At 39.7% G+C, this 25,188-nt stretch overlaps 1 protein-coding gene across 10 annotated transcripts in view; it reads left to right on the forward strand.

Annotated features, from left to right (window-relative positions):
* ptprua (protein tyrosine phosphatase receptor type Ua) overlaps window positions 1–25,188 on the forward strand; it is a 194,093-nt gene that overhangs the window by 47,857 nt on the left and 121,048 nt on the right. For all 10 annotated transcript variants that reach the window (XM_051390539.1, XM_051390540.1, XM_051390541.1 and 7 more), the window contains exon 2: window positions 5,721–5,849. In XM_051390539.1, the coding sequence (XP_051246499.1) occupies window positions 5,721–5,849 (129 nt within the window). The remainder of the gene's footprint in view (window positions 1–5,720; window positions 5,850–25,188) is intronic.

Below are 25,188 nucleotides of genomic sequence, written 5' to 3' on the forward strand. Positions count from 1 at the left end.
AACATCCTGGATCCTCGGTCCCAACAGGGTTGCTATATCTGAGAGGCTCTGATTAAAGGAGTGCCAGCAGAGCTCTGCTGCTGGTTACACAATATTAGGTGGTTTGCCTGCGGAATTTGCTTTAATGCAATGGGAAATGAGCTTAACTGATTGAGCTGCCTTATCAGTGCAGGGTGAGATTTTTTGGTGAGGTTTCTCCCAGTCAAGTTTAAGACAGATTAGTGACAAAGAATGGTGCTCCGTGTCTGAAGGAAAAATCTGCATTATAAATAGCAACTCACAGGCAGGAGAAGCGGCAGTCCTAAACTGAATTGAAGAAAAAAGAAAAGTCCTTTTCCTTGAAACATCAGGAAAAAAAGAACAGCAGTCGACTTGATCGTGAGAGAGGAAGTCCAAGGGTGTCTTTTTAATGGAGGTTTCAGCAGCGTTTACAGTTCATTTTCTTCAAATGAGCAGTGAAAGGCAATCTTTCAGACTGGCGGCCATCCATACTATAGCTGGGATTTATATCTGTGAGAATCTGTGAGTCGCCACTCGTCTGTTATCCTTGTAAGAGTAATTGCAAATGAGTGTCCTTGTTAAATCTGTACATAGACGATTTAAGCCCATCTGTGCTGGATGAGTGAGATCAATAGAAACCCATCCTCGTACCAGGCTCTTTTGATTACCTCTTTTGTGGTTTGTACTGTATAGCTTTTGCAGACAGACAAGAAAAGTCTTGTTTTCCACGCATCCTCTTGTTATACACTGTCTGTGATTTGTTTTCATTATCCCCGCCCCTCTTTGGCTTTGCTCTTCCTCTCTCCTTCTCCCGTTTGAGGGCTCTTCACCCAGCCCACGCTTTCTGTCTCGGCCCTCTAATTTATTTCTCCCTCTCCAGGATAAATGCTATGTAAGAGGCTTGTGTTTTCCTCCCTCTCCATCACAACGTATTTATGATGTGCCTGCTGTGCGGGCTATTAGTCAGGGTCATGGTATCCACTGCAGAAGTGGGCCAGGTTGGACAATCGTACCTGGGGTCCATCACAAGCACTTCAGGCTGGTCTACACCTCCTCCCATTAATCTCCCTCCAGGGCCTCTTTTGGCTGCCTTACAGCCACATTGCGCCACAGAGTTATGCTCTTCCTTCTACTTCCTGACTTTGATACTACACAATCACTGCTAATAGGATTCAATTAACTCCCTCTATGGACACTCGAAGGTATTAGACTTCTGACTGGTTTTGAAAGATATCCATTCAAAGGTTGGTGTACCAAATTACAAAAGCGAAACATATTTTCTCCCTTAAATTTAGAGGTATCAGATTTGGTTTTATTTGCCCAGATGTTGAGATATTTGCTGTGATTTAATGCCTCCACCACAATACAGTGGAGGTCAATGTAAATTCTAGTGCTAACAGTATTTTAGGGGGTTGCCCTAGTGGTCTAAGACTCATATGTAATGACAACATCCATGGTTTAATTCTGTCTTTTTACATGTCAAACCCCATTGTCCTGTCTTCACGTTAATCTGTCTCTGCTTTAAACTCAAATAAAAAAAAAATTAGTTGAAAAAGACAACATATTCTTTGTAATTTGGGTGTTCCAACCCTTTATTTGCTTGAAGCCATGGCAAATCATGCATTTTAAACATTTGTAGAAATCTGTTTTGAATGCTTTTGCTAAAAGCAATTTTAGTAAGGTGTTTAAATCATAAGACTGGTGAAATCGTCAAACCCAATGAAAAGACCAAAACAATGAATTGACCCACCCACTAACAAGTATCTTTTTCCTCTGGGCCATAGAGCTCTGTTGTTACTACTATTACACTATACTGTACTATAACTGTTATGTAAAACTGTTATATAAAAACACATCAGTGAGTCACACTGTTGCACAGGGTGACATGTTCCTACACACACACTGTAGTTTCTTTTGACTCAATCCCATATACAGTGTCCTACTCACTAGATCACCGAATGTGGATTGATCCACCGCTGAAAATAGTCCCCAACAAATGCACTATTAACTGCTTTTTGAGTGAAGTAAGCTAAAAACTACAGTGACCAGCTTTTGTAGGAAATTACTGAGGCTTTAAAACGTGAAAATATACAAGTGTAAGTCGTTATTAATTATGGAAGTTTTCAGTCAGAAAGTGTGGGCTTCAGATTTGTTGACAATGAGTATACTAATACCAAAGTCAGAAGAATGACTAATATTGGGTTTTCCCCTCAGAATTCTGACATTTCACAGGGGAAGCCTCTGAAACAGCATTTAGACCGTCACTGAAAGCCGTGTTAATGAGATTCTTAGCTGCCTTTTGCAGGCTTTGCCGACCGTTAAGTAAAATCCCCCCCACACCACACAGAGGATTACTCTGATCAGCAGTCTCATTTAAAATTAGCAATAAGAAAAACTTTTTATTGCTTGCTTATGTGGAATCTGATGAAACACTGCTGCAGACTTTGGGTCGGAGCAATAAAGTGACTTGGATATGAAGCTCTGGAATTGCAAGTTAATGTCTGGTTAAGTTAGGAGGGACTAGACTAAACTACAGTCTCACTCTGACATCTCACTAAATAATATTTTCTTTGCCGGGTAGAAGAAAGAGTTGAGAATGTGCTGGAGTTGAGACAGTAGGACAAGCCAAACACAGATAACACATTCCAGGCATGGTATCTGACGACAAGCTTGGGTCTTGTTTGGCAAATTACCTCTCCTACCTTTCAAAGAGGAGGGCGCCTCGTTCTTGCACATTTATTCCTTTCTCCCTCTTTGTTCTCTTCCCGAGAAGCTTGTCAGCTGTGACTGCGGCTCACTGAAGTTATCTCGGGCCCCACTGTCCACGTCTCTAGGTGTTATTGCTGCTCTGCATGGCAGCGCTTGCTCGGGGACTGTGCCGAACGGCACTGCACTATCGCGTCTGATAAGCAATTAGCATTCTCAAAGCTGCTTTCTCTCACATTCAGGTTATCATTATGTGGAAATTTTAGCAATCTTACTCCCACGTGGGCCAGATTCCCTGTTGCTGTGATGAACACAAATAATTCATTCCCACAGTCGTTACAGCTTTAGCTAGTGTGACATTGACAGATTCATTATAATTTTATTCATTTTTAAGTAAACATCAAAACAGCACTTCCTGTGCACACATTCAAAGATGTGCGCGCACACACACACACACACACACACACACACACACACACACACACACACACACACACACACACGTCAGTAAGAATTCAGCAGTATGCACGTGGCTTTTCTAATTACATGGGCTTGCCCTCCTGCTGCCAGAGAAGCTCATTTGGGCACTGAGAGGAACGCGTGCGCTAAAAGCAAAAGAGGCTGGGAAGGATGAGTCTTAATGAGGGGAATCAGTGGAACGTGTCTGATGGTGACATTTCTTCCTGCAACTGGAGGGCTCTCGATGAAAGGCAGGCCTTCACCGCGGGGCCTGCTCCAACACTCAGCCCTCTCATCCTCAGATAACCGGGCACAGCGCAGCACAACAAGCAGCCCTCACACAGGAGGCAATTAAAACTCTGATCTGCTTACACACCCGGAAACACTTGGTTGGCTGCAGGCGGAGGGGGATGAGGGCAGGGGCGGTGAGGACGTTCACTGGTGGTGGTGGGGTGATGATATTTGTTTGTCAGCAGGAACGGCAAAAGCGGTGGTCCAAAATTAGCAGTCTTAGTAGTTTATTGCAACATCCAATATTTCTTCAGACTCAAAACTTATACATTAATAAAGAAAACAGATGGAGCGTCTAAACAAAACACAAAAAGCAACATTGGGGGAGTAGGCCAAATGGGATACTATTAAGTAGAAGCTGGCACTGAGTCAGAGTAGCTCTTTAACACCAGCTGCACTGCTGCCAAGCCTTAATACGATCTGTTAGTGTGGAGGGTCCCGGGGCCACAGTGGGATCAGGGCGTTTGGAGTTAGAGAGGAGTTAGTTTGGAGTTAGATGTGCAGTCAGACTCTGCAAAAGCATTGGTTTTATTTTTGTTGCTGCAGCCATCTATCTGCTCTATCCATTATGATGTCACCAAACTCATGCAAGTAGGTTTTGAGATCGTGGAACGTGGTAAATCGGTCCAACAGTCAGCTATCAGACCGGTTGTAAAAAAGGCAACAGTTCAGCCCGACCGGCTACCACTCAGACTTTAAATGTGGCTAACAAACACTTTAAACTTGAACCAGGAAGTCAGGCTGTAAGCTGTGGTGGATGTTTACAAAAGAGAGTTTGGGCTGTAATTTTACGGTTGGCCTTTGTTCTCTGTTCCGAATACATTAGCTAAAAACCTGTAAAGTTGTTTGACTACTCATGGTTATTCTCCCGCTGCTTATATTTTTTGTAATGTCCGCATGTTCCAAAAATGTATTAAGTCGGCCCTCTTTGGAAGCCGAAGAGTTTCAAGCGATTTTCATATTTTAATTGATACTGACTTGTTTAAGCAATGAGCACTGCTTGTTTTCGTCTTCTCCCTTTTCAAACTTTCTCCATCTTATTTATTTCAATGTTGTTTTGCTTTCTGAATAAATCTTGCTAACCTGAATCTCGATATCCTCGCAGCATCAGAGCTTGAACTCTTGTTTCTTTATCGTTCCCAATTTAATCCGAGTTCACCGAGCTTTTTCACAGCTAATAACATTAATGATGCTCTGGTTCAGCAATCTTTTTTAGTGTAGTAAATGTGGTTCAGACAAGACCAGCAATTTGAAGGGGGCTCTGGGAAATTATGATGGGTACGTCATTATTTTTAAAATGTCAGAAAATGGTGAAAAAAAACTCAAGGTGACTGTATATATTCACATACATTATTGAGAAGCTGAAATCAGAGAATTTTTACAATTATCCTTAAAAAATGACTCAAAACAATAAATCCGTTAAACGTTGGCAATTAATGTAATAATTGACAACTAATCGGTTAATTTGCTTTAATCGTTGCAGCTCTAGTCAAAATGATCAAAAGATCAATCAGTGAAGATAATAATCGTTAGCTCCAGCTCTTAAATTTTGTCTAAACCTTGCTTATCCATGGTAAAAATGACTGTATGGATGAAGCCAAGTAGAGCATTATGCACACAGGCCCGTGCATGATCAGAAATTGGTCCAAGCTATTCATTTTCTGCAGTGGCCCTTTTTTTTGTGACCAATTAAACAAGAACACACCATTCCTCCCCTACTTTGACAACTGGGGCTGGTGGCTTTAAAAGCCTGTGGTTTGTGTGATAATGGCAGAATAGTGAATGTAACCATTAGAGGCCAGACAGGGTTGGGTCACCTTCACAGGCTAAGAGCCAGGCTGTTGTTGTCCTCCATCAAGCTGAAGAACCCCCTTCGCTGCTGTGGCATTGCTTCCCATTATTTCTGGCTATCTGGATGACCTGTGGCTGCTGTGTCATTTTCACAGCACAGGGCTAATTGCACCAAATGGTGGTAGATTTTGAGGGAATAGATGAGATAGGCAGTACATGCTGACCACCCGGTGCCAACCATTAGCTGTAATTTAGTTTATAGCTGCAAAGATTCTCTAGTAGTTGATGTATTAAGACATTTACAGTGAGCCTGTGGTAACTGAGCAATCCTTTCTCTGGTGTCTCTGATGCGTTCCTTCTCCAATTTTCTCCTGGCAGCCTGTAGCAAAAAAAGTTTACTAATAGCTACAAGTTTTATATTTTCTTTTGTTTCGCCTCTTATAGCACATTTGTTCTCTCCCTTCTTGCTGTAGCTGGCTGTACCTTTGATGAGGACTCAGACCCTGGTTTGTGTGAGTACCGACAGGGCCAAGAGGACGACTTTGACTGGCAGCTGATCAGGACCTACAATTGGCCACACCCGACCCCGGATCTACTACGAGGTAATTTAGATATATGTGTGTGTACATATACACAAGTTTAATTATATTCAGTTTCTGCCAATAGATCCTTCTAAATGTCCCACTCTGGACCTTTAATTTAAGTTTCTAGTTTTTATTATCAGACCACTTCATAACATATAATCGTGAGTTCTTCAGATCTAAAGTGTTTTGACTTGAAATGATGAGTTCAATGAATGTGCTGCTGAGAGTTCACTCAACTCATCAAATTAAGTTTCTAAAGAACACGTTCAGCATATTAGCCGCCTTCCCAGCATGCATTGTTTGAGAGTTAAATCTCTCCTGAGACGCCTCTGTTTTGTAGTTTGACGAGAATCATATTTGATGGAAACCTGCTGTGTGTCTTTATTACGTTAATTTAAGTCATGGTTGTTTCATTTCACGAGAATGAAAACACTGTGAACCATGATGGAGGTTCGTATTGAATTCAATCTCTACCCCTATACACACTTCATTTAACAAGGTCACTTTGAAAAGCCTTGGATATTGTCCTTATACCAACTCTAGTTCAGAGTGGCTCTAACAGCAGCAGCCATAAGCAGTTAAGTTCTTTGTATCTCTAACTGAGAAAATACTAATGGAAATAAAATCTGACTATAAGCTGTCAGTGTGACTGAACAGCTTAACAGCTTGAATTTAATATCTTAAGTTTAATGAACTTGTTTTTAAGTTCAATTGTTTTATATTTTCAGAACCTACAGAACTAACTGTCCAACTTAAGTTCACTTATAGAGCTGTGGTCAATATTAATTAATAAGATACACACACATAAAATGAATAATCACATGAATAAATTATGAAAAAAAAATAAATGTTATTTAATCTTTTTTTTCATTATAACAATTTATAGGACTATATCTTTATTTTATAATGGTAGTTTTTCTTGCCCTTTTCAAAGGTTTACTTTAATTATATAATTTATTTCGTAACATTACCACTGTTGCTGCTCTTGCGAACGGAACTGTGAATTTGATAGCAGTTGTTGAGCTTACTATCTTGAGAGAGGCAGGGGCTGAAAGGTGAGTGGCGGGTGAACACACCACTATAATAAAATTTGACATTATGAAATGAAAATATGAAAACAGTTTATGTCAATCTGCAAAATTGTTGGTTTGTTTACTCAAATTAGTCATATAATTATTTATTCATAATGTATTTTGTTATTCATTTAATAATCAATGTTTAGGGCTTACATATAGGAGAATTTTTTTTTTGAGGCGGCAGGGAAAACTTTTTAACATTTTAAAGTTGAACCAGTGTAATGTGTTACAGTGTACCAAAACCCTGGGACAATGTAGCTGTAGTCGATGTGCCACTGACCACTATGCATAATACACACCTGCTGCAGCAGTTAGCTCAGACCAGTTGTGGACAGCCCTCATGCATGAAAAGCAACAGGTGGAAGTGAAGATCTGTTTAAACCAACAATTTCAGGCACTTTAAATAAAAATCTTCTTTTATGGCAGAGAAAAGCAACATGAACTTAGTGTTTTTGTGGCTGGAGGAAAGCGACACAACAGAGGTGCACATGTATCCAGGGTGGGATTTAGAAGGATCCATTATCAGACATTATCATCTGCAATGTTAGGCAAGGTAGTTGTATTTGTGCAGCTCCTTTCAACAACAAAACAATTCAAGGTGCTTTACATGAGGCAGAAAAGGCATTAAGACCAGATATAAAAGAAACACAAGACCAGATAAAAAGGACACATTTAAATGGGATATAAAAGATTAAAATAAAAGATAAAAACAAGCTAGAATAGACTGAAACAGAAATAACAGTGCAGCAACAGTGAAGTGCAAGGTAAGAATGAATAGTCCCAAATGTAATTTAATAAAAGGCGATGGCAAACAGAAACATCTTTAGCTTTGATTTAAAAGAACTGAGAGTTGGAGCAGACTTTAGTCTTCTGGCAGTGTGTTCCAAGAGCTGAACACTGCTCCTCCCTATTTAGTTTTGACCCTCGGGACAGTAAGCAGACATGTCCCAGGCCATCTGAGAGGTTGATAACATAGCAGCAGATCATAAATGTCCATCCTGTTGCTCTCTTTAACTGGATGCAGTGATTGGCCAGCTGTGTGGGGGTGTGTGAGTAGGCACAATTTTAACTTCTCTCCTAAGCTCTTTTTTTCAGTTTGACTACTTCTGTCAATTTTCGTGTGTTCCAACCAAAAATGCTTTCAAGTAGTTTACGCCATTATCCCTATTTGAGCGTTTTTTCGCATCTCATTGCTCTCTCGTATGACTTTGTTCTATACGTCCATACAAATATAGAGAGCCATGAGTCATGATTTGAGGAATATGTGCTAATGGAAGTGGAAATGTTACAAAGGGAACAGGGGTAGGTAGGGTAACCACTGAGATGTAATTTTCAAGAGAAGGTTTACTTGTATTTAATAAGGCAGTCAGTTATCAACCCACGGCCTAAGTTTTGCAGTCAGGTTCCTGCAGCAGGTATTTGGGAATATATATTTAGTAAAAAAACAAACATGAACCGGGGAAGCTCCAAGTGAAGATATTTACTGTCTAGTCCAGAAATAGAGTTATAAACAATGCTGTTTTGGTACAAAAACACATCACAGAATAACCCACCAGTCTGCTATAAAGCGGGCTTGCCGCGGCTTTTATGTGCTGTGCTGTTTTTCAGACGGTTCATTACGGGAGCTCTGTGAATGTTCTGAATAAAATAATGACACATTTAATGAAAACAAATTTACTGCAAACTGTCTGTGCAGAATTCTGTCTTTTACCAGAGGGGAACTGCTAGTCCAGGCATCAAGTCTAAAATCATTTCAGAGCAATCAAGGCAGGATAATTGTATGGTTTTCAATGGGGAGGCACCGAAGAAAAGGAGCTACTGTGCTTTATTACCACTGCCAGTGCTGTGAAAGTCACTTTAAATAAAAGTTAGATGTTTTTGACAACATTTCTAAAGGCTTGTAACATCAACTGAACCTCTGCAGTATGGGTGATTTTTAAAGGAGTTTAATGGAGGTAATGGTGTTAATGGAGATCAAATGAAATGGCAAGTATTCAAACGGTCATTTTCATTAAAGCAGTATCAGTTTACATTGCGTCTGTGTTTTGATGTTGTTAGTTAGTTTGATTCTAACAGATAATACAAGGATAAAGAGAATATAAAGAGCTTTACACATATCAGAAGAGAAGTGATGAGGAGAGGACAGGGTTTAGCACAGATTTGGATCTGTCTGTTAGATCCTGTTCAGATTCAAGATTGTGTCTCGACCCAGCTGGGGACTGACTGCAGTCCACCTCCCCCTCACTTAGCATCAGAATGCATCTCAGATACATCTCAAGAGATGCACTTGCGATCGAATTTTGCCTCCCGACTCACTTTTGATTTATAAGCAGTAAACTTTGACTGCTGCTAAACAGGAAAGAAACGCACACATTTGCCGGGCCATGCACCGATAGAAGAGAGTCACGGCGACTGTTGGATATGTCGCTTCAGGGAGGCTATGAACTCCATCACCCGACTTGTTTTGGCGAATAAACTGTGTTTTTTATTTTTTTTTCTCTTTCTATATGCACAATACAGAGTTGACTATGTGGTCCTTCAGTACAGACAGGGATGCATTATGTTTACTATATCCCCTTCAAATGTGGCGTGAGCAGTTGAGACCCAGCTGATTTCTGTACTTTGGCTACTTTTCACCTTTATTATCAGCTGTTTACTTGTGAAAGACCCAAGATGCCCTCTGGTGCGAAGAATAAAAACGTTCACAGATATGCAGCAGAACGTTAAATTACTTATACGGTGGAGCCTTTCTATCTGTCTCTCAGTCTAAACTCAGAGCTGTAGGCTCCACCCAATGTTGAATAATGTATTTGTGGCTTTGAGCAGACCGTTATATCATTTCTTAAAGCTGAACTAATCAATATTTTTACATTAACACTGGATCCAATTGCTTTGTGTAATATAAAGTCTCTTGCAGTGATGATCCCACAAAGATTTGCCACCAAACTCTGCTCTTCCCCTCAGCACTACATGGGTATATAGCCTGTTTTAGCACATTGTTTTGGTTTAGTGACTAGTTAGGGAGATATTTAGGAGATATTTCCCCTGTTGATGGAGAATATTTGACTTATTTTCTCCTAATATTTTCACAAGCATTTAGCAGCTAAACAAAAGAGATATTTCCCTCAGGAGTTGGTGAAGATCAAAACAGCTAAAATGAGATCTAAAGTAAATTTTTAATATAATTCTTTGTCTTAGTTAGTTTAAAGCTGCAGGTAACAGGATATAGTGAAAGTTCCAGCAAATCTGACAAAAACCTAATTTATGGCTGCAGCTGAACTTTCATTATCTGATCTGCCGATTATTTTCTCGTCATCTTAATCGTTTTCTTTATAAAATGTCATAAAATAGTCATATTAGTTGTTTTCTGTGTACAATTATATATGATATGAGAAATCAACAGACCCTCATATTTGATAAACAGAAATCAGGGAATGTTTGACATTTATTTGAAAAATGACTGAAACAATATAACAACAAAATAATTGTTAATTGTTGGTTTCAGCAGAGACATACACCCCTCTGCCTCCCTTTTCCAGTAACTGTAGTAAGTTTAAAAAGATGATACAACTAATACTTAAAGCAAGATCACTCTGGTAGAAACAAAGACGCAGGTGAATAATGATTACATGCACATTGCTAACCCACAGTGAAATCTGGCTATTCTCACCAGTAATCACAGCGGTCTTTCACTCTAGAAGAAAAGTGTGAACACGTTTTATTTCCACTCTGGATGAATGTTAATGGATGTTGAAATGGACTCGCAGCCGACATCAGCGTACTCACTAGGTTCCCTCTGTGATTTATTCCAAACAATCTTATTGGACCCTGTTCCAATCATCAACCTTGTGACAGCTTGTTTTCCCACATTCAGACCCTTGCTGCTTTTCTATTTAAGTTTGTCATGTGTCTGCACGGGTGGTCTGCTTCCAATCTCCGATGACATTTTACATATATGTTTATTTAAAGCGGCCTGCTTTAGGAAATGCTGCGCAAACATACATCCGAGAGGAAAGCGGCCAAGCGGGGATGGTGCTGGTTATAGGCTGCTGGCTTGGGTAAATTGTGGCAATTTGAAGGAAGGAGCCGACAGATGTCCAGGATTTCATAATTCATTTGGAGTTATCAAGTGCTTGTTCCGCTGTTCCAGGCATAGCTCCCCTGAGGCGAACTGGGTATGTTAAGGAACTCCCTGGGATTGGTGGAGTCTAGCATGGGTCATTGCTGATTACACTTCCTGGTGTTCCTCAGGGGCCGGCAGAGCCACAAAGACCGCTTTTCATCTTCTTTTCATCCATTAGAGAAGGTCAATTTCAGATGGGATGAGCACATGCTCGGATGACTTGGATGATCCTCTCAGATGCTGCTGGATAAGAGATGAAGATTTGATATATAGCTGTGTGACATCTTATCATCAGAGGAACCTGTTGTGAGCCCACTAATGGGGGTCATAGATAAACCGGGCTGTGTTAGGGACTCATTTATAGGTCTCTGGCATCACTAGCCATCATTATATTATTAACTCTCTAATAACTGATCTTTTTCTTCCTAATATTACGATAATTATAGCCCTTGTTCAGTCAATGGTCTGTTATTTAGTAGTATAAAATGTTACATTGTGTTAATTTAATCCATTATCAAAAATATTACTCTGCGAATTACAGTTGAATTAGTTAAAAGCATTACGTGCTCTCTCATCATGACAGAAACATTTCAGTTCAAACGAAAAGAGGCATTGTAAGTTTGTTGAATTGTTAATAGAAATAAAATATTTTTTAACCAATAATGTGGCAAACTTTTAAGAATGAGCAGCTTACTACCCAATAACAGGCACAGCAGGGTTGGTTGAGTGCCAGTGGGCCAAAGTTGGAAAGCCATAAGGTTCAGCTTAATGTGTCACAATAAAAAAAAAACATATTTATTGTGGTGAATTTCCATTATCATGAGAATTGTGAATAATCTCAGTTGGCTTGACTTGAAAAGGCTGTCTAGCTCACCAGCATACAGTCCTATAGTGATTTGTTGATTTATTCTAAACAAGGGGACAAGGGGGAGCCTTCGTCTTTTCAGTCATTCCAAAATCCAAATCCTGTCACCATGGCTGAAGAATTAGCTTTCCCATTGTATCCCCCACAAAATAAGTGAAACTGGATGTGTGGAAATAGTTTGGATTCCAAAATAAAAAACAGGGAGATGGGTTGTCTGGGATGCAATAAATATGTGTTTAACAAAATGTAAGGTAAAGTGAATCCAGTATGTTTTAGTGGTATGGAATATATTTTCATACCACATTATATTATTATATTACCATATTATCAGGATAAAATAATTTACTCTCTAAATATGAAGGATTCCATCTTACACATTGATGCATGAGTAATAATAATAAAACAATATATGATAACATGTAACTCATGATTTCTCTACATTGAGTGCTTTCACTTTTGATACTTAACGTATATTTTGATAATAATGCTCAAGTAATATTTTATATTTTATTTCTGCAGTGTGGTATTGTCACTTTTATTGAAGTAAAGGATCTGAGTATTTCTACCACCAGCCATAGAACACCAGCAATTAGACCCACCCATTAGTGACACACCCCAGCAACAAACTGTAATGTTACTACAGTGGCTACTTTTTACAAAATAACCCCCTAGCAACCAAAACATGTTTTTTCTTTTTAAACGGGCAAAAGACATTTTAACTGAAGAATATGATTGACCCAGGAACACTGCAAGGCGTATACCACCAAGACTTAAATGTTTTGTAGTCATTTGTATAGATTTTCTGTTAGCAGCTAAAATCTACTTACAGTAATATTGGGGGATTTTAAGCTTAAAGGAATTTCCAAGCAGAGATGGTGAACTATATCATATCGTGTACTAATATATAAACTGATATTTTGGAAAATTGTGACTTTTGTGGCCTTCTTACCCCTTACTTTAGAGTATTAAGTATGGGGTTGGAACATAGATTATCATCTGTAATGCATTAATATTGAATCTAGTGAGACAGGCGATTAAATATAAATTGTTTAAGCTTTCTTATGTATTTTCTTTTATTTACATTGTATCAATATGTAATACAGGGCGGTGTAATTGATTTGCTGTCAAGTTGTAAGTGAACACGCTGTTTTTGTTAATCAAAATATTTCCTTTTCATCTGATGTGTCAGCTTTATCGGTGATGTTTTCACACAGCAATGAAAACAGATCTGGGTATTAAACCCTCTGCTTTATCCTGCAGCTCAGGAAGAATATGCAAGGTCAGAGTTTCCCAGGAGGACCTCTGAAGTAACACTGCGAATATATGCTTTACCTTGAGTTTTTCCAAGGGCTTTAAATTCTCTCAGAGACGCTAAAGAGACTGCGATTGAGACAACAGCTTAGTTTATTGGGCACTAGCAGCTCAATAGTATTGATTTGTGCCCACCAGCCAGTGGAATACCAATGACATGAAACATTGCAGCTAAAAAGGAACATGTTATGCCCCTCAGCTTTGCAGTTTTTTTTTTTGTTTTTTTTCATGACAGTGTTTCTTCTGAATCTCTCAGCCCACCTGTCAGTATTGTAATGCGGGATGTGAGATGCTCCGGTTCAGTGTCTGGAGCTATGTGGGAAGGCAGACATGATTGCTGTGCATGATAGACAGAGTTTCGGCCGTTCTTTTAAAAGTAAAATTGAAAAGGTTTCTGTTGTTGTGGTGGATCAGTTGAAGCGGATTCAGAGGCGCTTGAAGGAGATTTTATTGGAGTTAAATTGAACCCACAGAGCCTCAGGAAATGGACCATGTTTAAGTCAATATCACCACACCCTTTGAGAACTGGTAACATCTGGAACGGTTGGTCCCGATTAAATTCTCAGATATTGTTCTGTATAAAAATATATCTATTAAAGCTTTTACAGTGTGTAGTGTATTTAGTGTGTTTAGGAGGATCTATTGGCAGAAGTGGAATATAATATAGGTATCTTTTCATAAGTGTATAATCAATCACCTGAAAATAATAATCGTTGTTTCTTTGTTACCTTAGAATGAGCTGTTGTTATCTACAGAGGGAGTGGGTCCTCTTCTAGGCCACCATGTTGAACCGCCATGTTTCTACAGTAGCCCAGAACGGACAAACCAAACACTGGCTCTAGATAGGGGCTTTGGTGTTTTTTTGCAAGTTTCGTGGCCACTGTAGTTTCTCCAAAAAATTTGGAAGGCTGAACTTTATTCAAATGGTTGCAATTTGCAACTTCACTAACCCAGCTAAACTCAAGAGATCATGCGAGAACCCACCTTGTCAGCATTCAGTCTATGTGACTGTGGCCAGTACAGTGGGCCGGACCAATCAGCGTCCTTTGTGGAAGTACTGGCAGCTACAGGGTGGGCACTAGGTGTGACGCAGTGAGAAAACACTGTTTGTTAAACCAACAATGATGGCTACCACAGGTAGAGGTCAGCGTACATGCTGCTACCATCAGTTCTATCAGAACTGGAGAGAATTTCTTCATTGAAAGAAGAGCAAAGAACGGCTCTGAAGGCTTTTCTCCATAGAAAAGATGTTTTCGCTCTTAAGAGAACTACCTTATATGGTTCGTTGAATTCGCCCATGATAGACAGTGATAGACAGATGGGTCATTCAATCACCTGCTGAGTATTTTTTGAAAGTGCCTTCCCTTTTCCAACTACGACTTCCCAGATGGTTCTGTGTAACAAACTGTCTGCCGCAGTCAGGCTGTAACTTCAACGCTAGATGCCACTTAATCCTACACACTGGTCTTTAAAATATATAAGATATTACTGAAACCCATTTGCAATTGATGGATTTTATGCAGTTTATGTGTGCATTTATCCGTATAGCATTTGCATTTTGTTTTCTAAAGGGTGGTTGTCAGTTGATCTAAGTTTAATCAAGCACACACGGTCAATAGCTAGTCTCTGTTTAATGCCAGTTTGCTTAATTGCCTCATTTTGTTCGGACAATCATTTTCAGCTTGAGAGAGTGTAGCCACACCTGTAAATCAAAGTGAAACACGCCCCACTGCTCGACATGAACTTCATAAGAGAGGCCAATCTGGAAAATTAGGGTAATTATCACTGCAGTGGAAGGGATCCTTCAAAAGGCAGCACATTAATTGAGTGTTGGTAGTTTTGCAGATAGCTCAATGGTTATATGCACATCAGTGTTCAAAACAAATATGTAAAAGGGTATGTTTATGTATTTCCCTTATGCAGGTACTTCAGAATGTAGACGGAAACACAGACTTTAGTGCTGCAGAGAATAGACCTTTTTTCCATTTAAAACACAGCCGCAGCACTGTCATCCATGCAAAGATGTGATGTCTGCTTTTGGATTTCTTCAAACACTCAACCCTGCTATTTCAAACACAGACAGAATGCAAATATCATGTGGCTCACGGAAAAAAGTCATCAATAATGGCAGCTTTGGTTCAGCTTGAGTCACCTTTGAGCTATGAGTGCTATTGCAGCGCTGGTCCAACATGCACAGAGCTCGGCAGAGTTCAGTAAAGCTAAGCAGACTTCTGAGGCTCCTCTCGCTTCAAATTTCCCTCTTGGGGTTTGAACATGATGCTCATTTGCTGAGCAGAACTTCAAACTGGTTTATGGTTTCTTGCCCCCACCCTCTGCCCTCTCGCCTGTCCCTGCTCTGCTGGGTTTTTTTCCTGAACACTGCTGGCTTTGATGATCCAGGGCCCAGAGTAGAGAAACTAACTAGAGGAGGCAGAATGACTCTTTGCATTTAAATGGCACATTAACAGAGAGCAGTTTCTCTTGATCGCACGACTTATTTGAATTTGTGAGCATTGGAGGGTCTGTTGTTGTGGCAGTACAGTAAGGTCATTGTGCCACTGAAGAGCTTATTCATAAATACTGGTACCAATCTCATATATAGGTGTAAGTGGATGGGTGAACAAAGCATGTGACTTGGAGTGACATTGAAGTTCATTTGTTGTTTTCTATGAACAGCCAACACAACAGTTACCCCTTTTAACTATGACCACTACGTATTGTCTAACCAAAAATCTAAAGCTTTGCTAAGCAGTTTTATTTTACCCTAACCACAGATGTTTTCTAACCTTTCATGTTTTCCAAGATGTTGAATCATTTCTTTAAAGGATCAGTGTGTAGGATATAGTGGTGAAGTTGCAGATTGCAACCAACTGAATACCTCTCGCCGTTCAATCATGTAGCACAAACTACAATGGCTGCAAAAAACATGAAAGCCCCCATCCAGAGCTAGCGTTTAGTTTGTCTGTTCTTGGCTACTGTAGAAACATGGCAGTTTCTAGGGTAACGAAATACAAGGATCCTTATTTTCAGGATATTATACACTAATGAAAACATACCTATAAATATTATATTCCATGACCGTATCCAGGATATTTTGGCTTAATTATTGTACATCTTCATCCATCTTTATATACAGTCTATGGCACTCGGCAACACAGCAATATTACAACAGTGCTTCTGTTGAGCCGGTACAGGTTTTTGCTGCTTCTTTTAAACAACATTAAATCATGAACAGCAAATGAGGCTTTTATGAGTTGGTTTGCTATTATTGTCACGGACAGCAGCAGAATGTGCATTTCTTCTAGTGGAAAATGTTGCTGACTGATCAGTATAATACTGTGAATCTGGACCCCTTTTTTCTTCTTGAAGTAGTGACACTTGTCATTGCAATGGTTGGCCCTACTGAGGTTCTAAAATCACTTTCTTTTATCAGACTCATGGGAAAGTTAAGAGGAGGACATAAAGGGTGTGTGTATCTTGGCTGAGACTGACTGAGCCCACTAAATACCACAAGCAGACCATAGACAGACTCGAGAAATGAAAAGAGGATGAAAAAATATATACTGAAGGAGGAAAGGCGATGTGTTGTGGGGGAGATTCAGGAGTGATAGGCTGAAGGCGAGTGATACAGCTTTTTTATCGAAGAAAGCAGAATTTTCCATGTGGAACTTTTACCTGCCTGTTGCTTTCTTATCCTCTTGTGGCTTGTTGAATGATAAAGGCTCAGGACAAACAGTGAAATTGCACTTTGCGGTAGAAGAAAACTGATGATAACAAGGCCATCTAAGACTCCTGTCCTCTGTTGCCGAGGCTCGACCCCCGTGCACAAAGTATTATGTGCATCAGCTGTCTGAAGAGAACGCACGTTTTTATCCTCGTGAATCAGCTGCATGGGTGTGATGCTAAGAAATAATGTTGACAGCACATGTTGATTGGCTTATTATGCTGCTAGACAGAGATGTGATTAGGCGGGCTCCATCTGATTCTCTATTGTCTTTGGAGAGCTGCTGCTGACCACTATAATCAGTTGATTCAATAGGCAAGATTTTTCAATGGGGCATAATACAACTACATTCTTGAAACAGATTAAAATGCAAGTGGAGAAAGTAATCATTTGTGAGTTTTGACAAGGGAATTATCAGTAGTTGAATCTTTTTCCCCAAGTGCACTATCTTTTCTAAATATGAACACCTAATGGGGAAGTACACCCTGCAATGCCAGAATAACAGAGGTTCATTTCATTCCAAATCCCAAATAGATGTACCACACGTGTACACTTTTAACCGTTCTGTCTCTACTTTGACAACTCCTAGCAGCGTAAGGTGGATTTTTATGTTTTTTTCATGCAGCACCATGTTGTGTTCAATCACAGGCATGGTTTGGCATTTTAGATTAAGGTGCCCATTTTGTCCTCACATCTACAGGGGATTACTCTATCTCAGCAGCAGGTATGACAATAAAGTGGCCGCCCCTCTGTAATTAACATGACTTTAATGACAGACCTACAAATAGAGGACGTTGAGAAGCTGGTCACGTCATTAGAGCGAGAAGCAGCAATATTTTGTCGGTGACAGGTCTCACTCCACTCTCACCTAGCTGACTCACCCTGTGAAGATGGACCCCGCTGTCATGTTGACACCCTTCTTGTTGTTGCCGTGCATTGTTCAGGTTGTCAAAGAAAAAAGCTTTTTCAAGGCAAGGATTTGTCTTTAGAGAGTAGCCTATGTATTTGGGTCACAGAGATATAAATCCTGGCTATCCCACAATTCACGTGTTATAAGTCAAAATGAACATTGACTTAACTAGCATTAAGATTCTTATTGCTGCAAATCAATGAGCGGGACTGCTTTATTGCAGTATTTTAAGTTATTTTAGATTTCTGGTTGAAACAGAATAAATTAACAGATAAGCTACTATCAAAAATACTAAACCCACCAAAACAGATAAGCTACTATCAAAAATACTAAACCCACCAAAATAAAACTACTATATTAATCTAAACTATAATATGCATGTTAAAGCATGGTGCCTCAGAAAATCTGTGTACTACTTCCCTGAGCTTAATCTTAAGTTGATTTTAGTCTCACATGTTTTTTCTATCAAATACTAGCTGTGAACTAGCTGTGGTTAGCTAGCTATAGTATAGTACATACAATGCAAAAGCACATACATTTCCCCCCCAGCTGTATCATCGATTAAATATTCAGTTCACAATCAAAAATTTAAATTCTGTTGAAATAGTCAATTAGCTGTGGCTTACTAGTAAACAGTTGTCCGCAGATGCAGAGCCAATGTTTCATTGCAGAGGGAGCGAACACCTATAGTGGGCCCTTAAAAGTATTTATGGACATGAAGGGTTGAGTTGTTGAGTGAGAAAAAGTTTGTGAGTGGAACATGGAACAAGATTCTTCCTCTGCTCTCTGGACTTTTTTTTTTTACACTTTTATTGTAACAAAAAACAGCAAGGTAAACAGAAATACAGCGGACAGACTTGACAGTGTTGTACCTGTTTGTGTCCAAATCAACTGGCGGGGGCCCAATTACATGGGTACTAAGGGGGTGGAATCAGCAACAATACAAACAGGCCACAGTGCCCCCACTGGTGCTGGCTACTGTGTACCGCCAGTAACCCCTCGGCAGTGGTCAGGGCTCCTTCTGCTCTGCAGAATACAGACTGGTCTGAGTCTTTTAATTTTGCTACAATTAAGACACAACTTTATAGAAAATATGGAATAAAACTACAAAAATGCATGTTTAATCAGGCAGATTGGGCCAAAGGTAAACCCCTAGAGAACTGCGTGCCGGGGAAGCCACAGCCGCTTGTTCTGCTACAGGTTGTCCATGAGCTAAGGGCCTCTGAAATGGCTGCCAGCGTGTACATTATGTTACCTAAAATCTTCTTGTGTCCTCAAAAAAAACCTCTAAATTCTGCTTCAGTTTCTGTTCCTGCAAATGTGGTTCTTGAAGTCCAATGCTAACAAGGGGGTCAATCGCAGTGCCCTCTCTAAGCTCTCTCCAGTTTATGAAAGGCAGTTAGAGTGGATTTGCATTATTTATTAGCTTTGCCTATGCCCTTCAATGTTTGCTTGAGCTTTTAATACCTGGTATTAACAGCACGTTGCACCGCAAGTGACTCTTCCTACAAACAGGTCCCACTGCTCCAAAACGGCTTCTGCTCTCTCTTACCACCACTGCTTATTATGAGGCTGCTCATACTGCTTGTTTACTTCTGTGTCTGACTACTTTATTTCTCCTCTCACACATCAGTTCACACGCTGTGTAGATACACCCACAGACACATAACAAATCTATTTGTAGTTCCTGTCACTGTTTTACAAATGTAAACAGCCTAGAAAGCCGCACATAAAATACATTTAAAACAGTAGTACAGGCTAAGAACATTTTAAAATAGATGTGTATGTGAACCCGAATATACAAACTAAATATCTTTTGCTCACTGTTGAACTAAATATACATGACGTGAGCTTGTTGAAGGGATAGATGTACTCCACAGGCATGTTCTCACAATCTGCATGACTCCAGGTGTATTCGTGGTAACAATGTTCTGGAGTATACAATAAGTGCAAGTGGATCCCTGTGTGGCATAAGTCAACTGTTATGGCTGAGGACTACAGCTCAGTGTTCTGATTAAGGTCTTAGGTTAAGCTGCTTGCATCCATTTTCATATCCTTACCACAAATATCCCTGCATACCTGAATGCATAAAATAATTTAAACATCACTTTAGATATACAAAGGCAGCAAAAACATGATAAGGTGTCTTAGTACAGAGGCTCTTATATTTAGGTTTGTAATAACTGGGATTAGGGCAACACAGAGAGGAACAATTTGCATATTTTGCAGTCATATATTTGACTGTTATTATTTTATCATTATTTCTTGTGGTATTTCATATAATTATAATGCTAAAAGATCCCCTCCAGACATGTATTAACACATATACAAATAGTCTGCTTGGAACAATAATCTGTGTCTGACACATTTTCTTTCTACTAAAAAAGTATAATTTGCACATAAAAATCCTTAAAAAGTCATCTCCCCCTTCTACCTCATTAAAACTTCCAGAATCTCTGAATATGCAAATGTTGTTCATTTCTAAAGTGTTGTGTTTTTTGTCTCCTACTTCACTGTAAAGTCCATTCTCAGTGGATGTGCACTGGTGGCTTCAAGTTTCTACATCACACTGTACAAGTTGTATACTGGACCAGGACTGACTTCATAAGTATTTGTGATGTCACCTGCTGGTAGGCCCCGCCCCTTAAAATCAGATTTCCAATGAGCTCAGAGAAACTTTCCACTTTCAGCAGATGAATGTGAAAACATCCTTCTAGTGTCAAACTGCAAATACAGCATTCACACAGCACACTGTAGGGACAAGAAGAAACACTGAGTTTCTGAGTGGAGGTTGACTTTAAATGTCCTTAATAATGATAGGATAATAATATGCATTCATTGATTTTTAGTTAAATGGACTGTGAAAGATTATTTTTATGAATGGCACAGCCAGAGCAACAACGGTTATGGATGGGGCCATACTAGCATTATAATTTGATTTCTTTTGGATAAAATGGCTGTCCTGTTCTCCTGTTTCTCCCTATTATCTCAGCTCTTTCTCTTTTTCCTCTGCTTCTTCCTCTTGCTTTTTTTTTACTCATTGTTTCTAATATCTCTGTCTCATATCCTCTGTCTTTTCTTCAACCCCTCTCCCTTTCCTCCTCCTCTCCCTTCCCTCAGGTGCTGACAGGCTATCTTTAGGAAATATTTCCATATCCCCTCGCTGCCTCACTGTCTCACTGTCAGTGTAATTGATATATTATATATTATAGGTTCCAGAGTTAGGATGAGTCATTTGCATATAATGGGCTGATAACTGATGTAATAATGAAAGCCTGGAGCCGTGTGCAGGAAGGATGAGGCCTGCGAGACTAATGACCATTTAAATAATGTACAATAAGTGATATTTTCCAGCCAGATCAAAACCTCTGGAGCTCTGTAGTGAGCAAAAGAAGAATACACAGGAAATCTATGGTTTGACTGAACTGCAGAACAAAGTCAAAATCCTTCAAAGAACTTTGCAGACTCCTTAACTCCTTTAACTAGCACCTGCTGAGACCACAGGATCTCTGACCCCTGGCCCTGAAGGACCCGACACAAACATTTTTAAAACTGAGATACTTACTTTTTATTCCCAAAGGTCTCAGGGAGAACTCAGCCACTAACAGAAATGTATGAACCCTACAAACCTAAACATGACTGAAGCTGCTAAAAGTAACTATAGGCAGTCCCTTGTGCGTTAGCGGTAGTATTTTTGGGATACGTGAGCTGTCACAAATGTCCTACTTGATGTTTATATGCTGCCAGTATATATTTTAATTACATCGTCAGTGAGCCAGAAATTGTTTTGCATAACAGGTTTTGAATTCAATAAGTTTTCCAGACCCTAACAAAACAAGGTCGTCTCATGCTCGGTCGCCCACTGTTCATATCACACTGTGTGTTTGTAAGTGAAATTCAATTAGACAAAACTGAAACTGCATTGAGATACTATGGCTGATAACCACCACCCTTCCCAAGATGGTGAAGCAGCTATGTCTGGAGGGTGGGAGTGTATATGAGGTCTTAAAGTTATTACTCTGTCTGGTAATTAAACAGACATACGTGTGTCACTAAAGAGCAGCTTTCCTTAACCCTGCCTCAGTCGACACACTGTGTGAACCAACCGCCTGTGGCCTCTGATGTTACGCAGCATGGCTTCCTAGCATCACATTCCTCTCACATTACATCAGGTATTCACTATTTGGATGTTACATCAGAGAGCTTCCTTAACATGTGTCCAACATAACTGACTGTGAGTCTTAGAGTGATTCCCCGGCACTTCCCATGTCCCTAAGGGAGGCTTTGCCATCTTCCTTGCCCTGGTGAGCATAATGAGTTTTCCTGCCCTTTTCTCAAACACTGCCATTCTGATGTTGCTATTCCTTTCCATTTATACCGTCTCAACATTCAAGAGTTTTATTGTCTCTCCAGTTGTACAAGTACCCTATAATGGATGTATATAAGGCATAAAAAATAGAATATAAAAGCAATAAGGAATAAAAGTACTAAAAGGTATAGAGTAACACTCAGCTGTCAGATATACTTTTGTTTTGCCTTGCTTGCCAGTCCTTTTTGTTCAGGGCCCACAGTGGGCGTCTCCATGCAGAGAGTTGAATGCAGTGGCTGAGAAGGCCATCTCATGTTTTTCAGGCATGACAAAAACGCCTGATGAGTGTGAGCGCTCCAATCATCATGTTAATTAAATTAATTCAGGAATATTATTGTTATATCTTGCTGGGAAGTATACAGACAATGTGATTTTATAAAACAATGTTTATCTGTTTGGCCCAGGCTTTGCTTCTTTGAATAATTCTAGCCTGAATTCATGCAATGTCGGACTAATCTGAAAAATTCCCAACTGGGAAAATTCACATGGACCCTCAGGTCTGAACAACAACTGGGAACATTTTGGTACACGACTTGCCGAGAAACATGAGCGGACGAAGTGAATGTTGATGGTAATAACCTTTTTATTAATTCACATATTTCATATGAATTCTTTGCTAACATGACATTAGTAATATGGTATTAGGTTGTAGCCGTTAGTTGCTGTCCAGATAGTGACCTAGATTAGTTAGAAACGTAATTTATTAGCATTAAGTCTGGGACAAAATAATCATCGCTTCACACTGTTTCAGCAAAGCAAAAGAATCACTGCTGACATACTGAGAAATAAAATACAACCCATCTTCGTGTGTAATGTTTCCACATTGATTTAAAGCTCATGAACGAAGTCGGAAGAACAACATCCGAGGAGCATGTGAATGCACCATTACATTCTACTGTAGCAAATAATGAGTGAGGGTAGTTTGCTGCAGTAGAACCCCCCCTCAACAGACATTACAGTTACAGCCACCAAAATATGAGAATGATTTATTGAGGTAAATACTCAACACGTTAGGGGTTTAATTACTATGGCGCTGTTAATATTGTTGAGCTCAGAAATTCTCTTCCCTCTCTTGTCTTTTGTCTGAAGCTGCAAACAGAGAGAAAACTGTAATTAGTTTGTACCCTTTACATCAGCAGGAGCAAACGTGATATATTATTATTATTATTTCATTCTGAACGTATAGGCCTGCAGGTTTTTGTAAAGTTCCATGCTTATTATTTCTGATTTAGGTTGCCACTAGCTGATATTTTGAATGTTATCAAGAATCTTCAGCAGATTACAAGTGGAACAGCCATCATCGGCCTATATAAAGAAATAGAAGAACAGTATTGGCAGATACATAACCAAACCAATATATTGGTCTTGCCCTACTTTTAAATGCCTGTAACCTATTTCCTCCTCACTCCTCCTTCCTGATAGTGTGCTGTGTGTGATGAATCCCTCAGTGTGTGTTAATATTTCCCACTACTCCATTTCCTTTCAGCTCATGTGTTGCGTATCAGTTGCCCCTGTGGTTGCCTGACTCTCTTAATTCTCGTCTCCGTCTGTGGCTCGCGGCTCTCCTTGGCTGCAGGTTGTTGTTGTTGCCTATGCAGCGGCTGTCTTTTCCCTCCGAGCGGCAGATAAAATTCCAGTTGACACAGAGGGATGACACGGGAGGGTTATCGGACTCAGAACAGGCAGCCGTGGTGCACCACTTCCCCACGGTCAGCTTCCCCACGCGGGTAATTGGCTTCTTCTTCTGCTGCTACTGCTTCTTCTTCGTCTTCTTGCCTGCTGCCCACTGATGAGTGCTTGTCGCTATCTCTTTTTTTTTCTCCTTTCATTCTCACTGGCTCTTTCTTGCTCATCTCAACTACGGTGAAATTGAAAGTTTGTAGGATTAGAATTTGAAATGGTGCTGCTAAACATCCTCTGCGCTGTGCTTAGCGTTTGAAAGAGCTGAGGCAACGTGGGAAATGAGGCTGGCGGTGGAGATGATGATGTCAAAAGGAAATATTTCCACTCTCAGCCGCTCACTTCCGAATGTGAAAGCTCAGTCTGGGGATGGAAAGACATTATTTTGCTTCCTTTTAAACCTGTTGAAGTAATGCTAAAGTGTTAGCTTCACTCTGCCCGACAGGTGACCTTTTACTTCTCAATTGAGTTTGCTCTCAATTCTCAGATAGTGGCCAGGAGTTGTGACCTCGACTGCTTCCTGATCTGCTTCTCTTTCATTTTGATGTCGATAATTAATTAATGCCAAACACTGATGTCATTAAATTAATGTTAATGCACTAATTTCAACTGTACAACTACAACTACTATCAATCTTCTCTCCTGTCGCCTCCATTTTAAACCCTTTTGATGGCTACTGATGCCGCTGCCGTTAATGAAACCCAACACTTCCTGCACATATGTTGCACACTTAAAGCTTTGTAGCAGCTCAAAGGACATAATCCGTTTTGAAACATCCCCTTGATGGTACTTGTGGGTGAATTAAAGTGTGTAAACCCAGTTGAGGTGAACATCCTCCATGGAAAAAAATATTTTCAACACTAACATAAAGAAAACATGGAATGATTTACTGCACAGTGGAAATATTAACTAACCAATACCTAACCTCGCACTAACCAATAATAACAAGATCAAGGAATCAAAGGAATCATTATACATTACAAGGTTGTAAAATGAAATGAAACATTCTAGTTCCTTCATGCTACACACATAGAAAAAGATAATGAAATTAATAGACTAACATAAAAAATAAAATAAATCAGTATACACAGTTATTTATATACATACACCTATACACCCAGGAAATAATTGTGCAGTGCTTCTTTTAAATTTGCATCTGGTTGAATGTAAACAGCAGCAACAAGATGGTGATAATAATATGGTTTCATCTTCACATAAAAAGAAACCTCCTCTCGTCCTGGCCTCTGTTGGCTCGGAACATGGTCCGCCTGTCAATTGCTGATCCGGGAAGTTGATGGA

Source organism: Dicentrarchus labrax, unplaced genomic scaffold, assembly GCF_905237075.1.
Source record: "Dicentrarchus labrax unplaced genomic scaffold, dlabrax2021, whole genome shotgun sequence".
NCBI lineage: Eukaryota > Metazoa > Chordata > Actinopteri > Moronidae > Dicentrarchus > Dicentrarchus labrax.